This window comes from Austrofundulus limnaeus, unplaced genomic scaffold (genome assembly GCF_001266775.1).
Source record: "Austrofundulus limnaeus strain Quisiro unplaced genomic scaffold, Austrofundulus_limnaeus-1.0 Scaffold340, whole genome shotgun sequence".
NCBI lineage: Eukaryota > Metazoa > Chordata > Actinopteri > Cyprinodontiformes > Rivulidae > Austrofundulus > Austrofundulus limnaeus.
Window position 1 is genome coordinate 355732 of NW_013952742.1, and position 1856 is coordinate 357587.

Consider the following 1856-nt stretch of genomic DNA (forward strand, 5'->3'; position numbering starts at 1 on the left):
GACCAGTAATATTTGGGGTCACAAGTTTTTGCCATGGATATTTTGTGGGTCAGAAGATAAAAAGTTTGGGAACCACTGCTCTATAGAACCTCCTTGAAAACAAATAAAAAAGAATATGATGATTTGTAAATTCACTACAAAAACAAGATATTTAATGTTAAACTGATCAGTTTTATAGTGTTTTTTCACCTGTTCACTCATATTGAATTTGATTTTGAAATGTTCTAATGAATCTGGGACAGGATCATGTTTCCTTTGAACAACACAGTAAGTGTTTATGAACTGAGGACAGTAACTGTTGAAGCTGGAGATGAATTCTTTCACTCTTTCTTGATGAACAGCTTCAGCTGCTGAGGGGCTCTTCATAACGCTCCACACATTTTCACTGAGAGACAGTGTTGGTTTTCAGGCTCGCTGCAGACTTGTAGAGATTTGACTAAAACAACTATCATCCTGTCCCTTCTCATCATAATCAGTGTCTGATGTTCATTCCTTCAAGGACTCGGGCCTTTAGTTTGAAATGTTCTGTAATGATCCTGGTTTATAAACAGCTGTAAAAATGAGTCTGTCTTTCCTGGATTATTTATTTAATCTGATGTTTCCTAATGGCTCATCTCCAGAGCTTTAGTTAGAGTTTGAATGTGACACAGGGTTTACAGGTGGTTTTAACGTTTCTCTTGTGTTTACTGTTCAGGTCACCAAACCTCTGGGATCTTCAGGGTCAGACAAAGTCTTCTCCTCAAAAACCCACCTCCAGTATCGCATGTACAAAACGGTGCGGGACACTAACAGCTCTGTGGTTCTGTACAATCAAACATGTTGTTTTAGCCTTTCTGACAGCTGGATTCTTCCTGCTGAGTTCAGTCTGACGCAGACTGTAGGTTGAACAGAGGAACGTACGGTGGGTCTAATCAGAACCTCTGCTGGGTTTCAGCCCATCTTCCTGAATGAAGTGTTGGTGAAGCTGCCGACGGACCCCTCAGGAGACGAGCCACTGTTCCACATCTCTCACATCGACAGGGTTTACACCCTGAGAGCTGAAAGCATCAATGAAAGGTACCAGCTGCTGACTCAGCGTTTTCCTCCTCATCTCTTCAATCTAACACGTCTGAATCGTTTGTATAATTTAAATTCTATTCAATTTATTTATACAGCACAACAAACATATCAGGTCTCTACAACAAACAATCAATCTAAAGAAAGCAGCAGATTGTGTTGAATCACTTCATCACAGTCTCCCATCCTGAGCAAACGGTGGAGAGGAAAAACTCCCTGCTAATCAGGAAGAAACCTCCAGCAGAACCAGGCTCAGGGCAGGCTACTTCAACTGGCTGGGTTTGGGGACAGGAAAGAGACACAGACAAGCACAGAAGAATTCAGGTGTATTTTCCTCTGGAAGAGAGACAAAAAAAACATGTTATTTATAGAAATAATTACAACAAACATGTAGAGGAGAGAGACTAAAGACAACAGCAGAGTGAGGACATGTGGTCAGTTTGTGCTCCAGCAGTCTAAGTCTATAGCAGGAAGTTTTTGTCAATTCAAATAAGAAGAATTGGTTCATGACACTCATAAGAAGTCAAGGAAGTGTTACTCACCTCCTAAGTTGGAGGGTGTAGAACTTCTCCCTGTCAGAATCAGTTAATATCGTGGGTGTCTATCTAGACAGGAAGCTTAAAGGGCCAATATTATGTGTTTCTCAGGCATATATTTAAATACTATACCATAATAAAGTATCTATGTCACCTTTAGCTGTTATTAAAATGCTGTTTTTATGTCTTGTTATCTTCTCATCACTTCCTCTTCTAAACGCCTTGAAATTGGCCTGTGTCTTTTTCAGAACCACTTTCTGATTC

The 1856-nt window shown here is 40.2% G+C and overlaps 1 protein-coding gene across 1 annotated transcript in view; it reads left to right on the plus strand.

Moving 5' to 3' along the window:
* itsn1 (intersectin 1 (SH3 domain protein)) overlaps positions 1-1856 on the plus strand; it is a gene marked incomplete in the record, with an annotated part of 125364 nt that overhangs the window by 113050 nt on the left and 10458 nt on the right. The window contains 2 exon segments of the mRNA XM_014022733.1: positions 695-775; positions 935-1056. Coding sequence (XP_013878187.1) covers positions 695-775; positions 935-1056 — 203 coding nt within the window.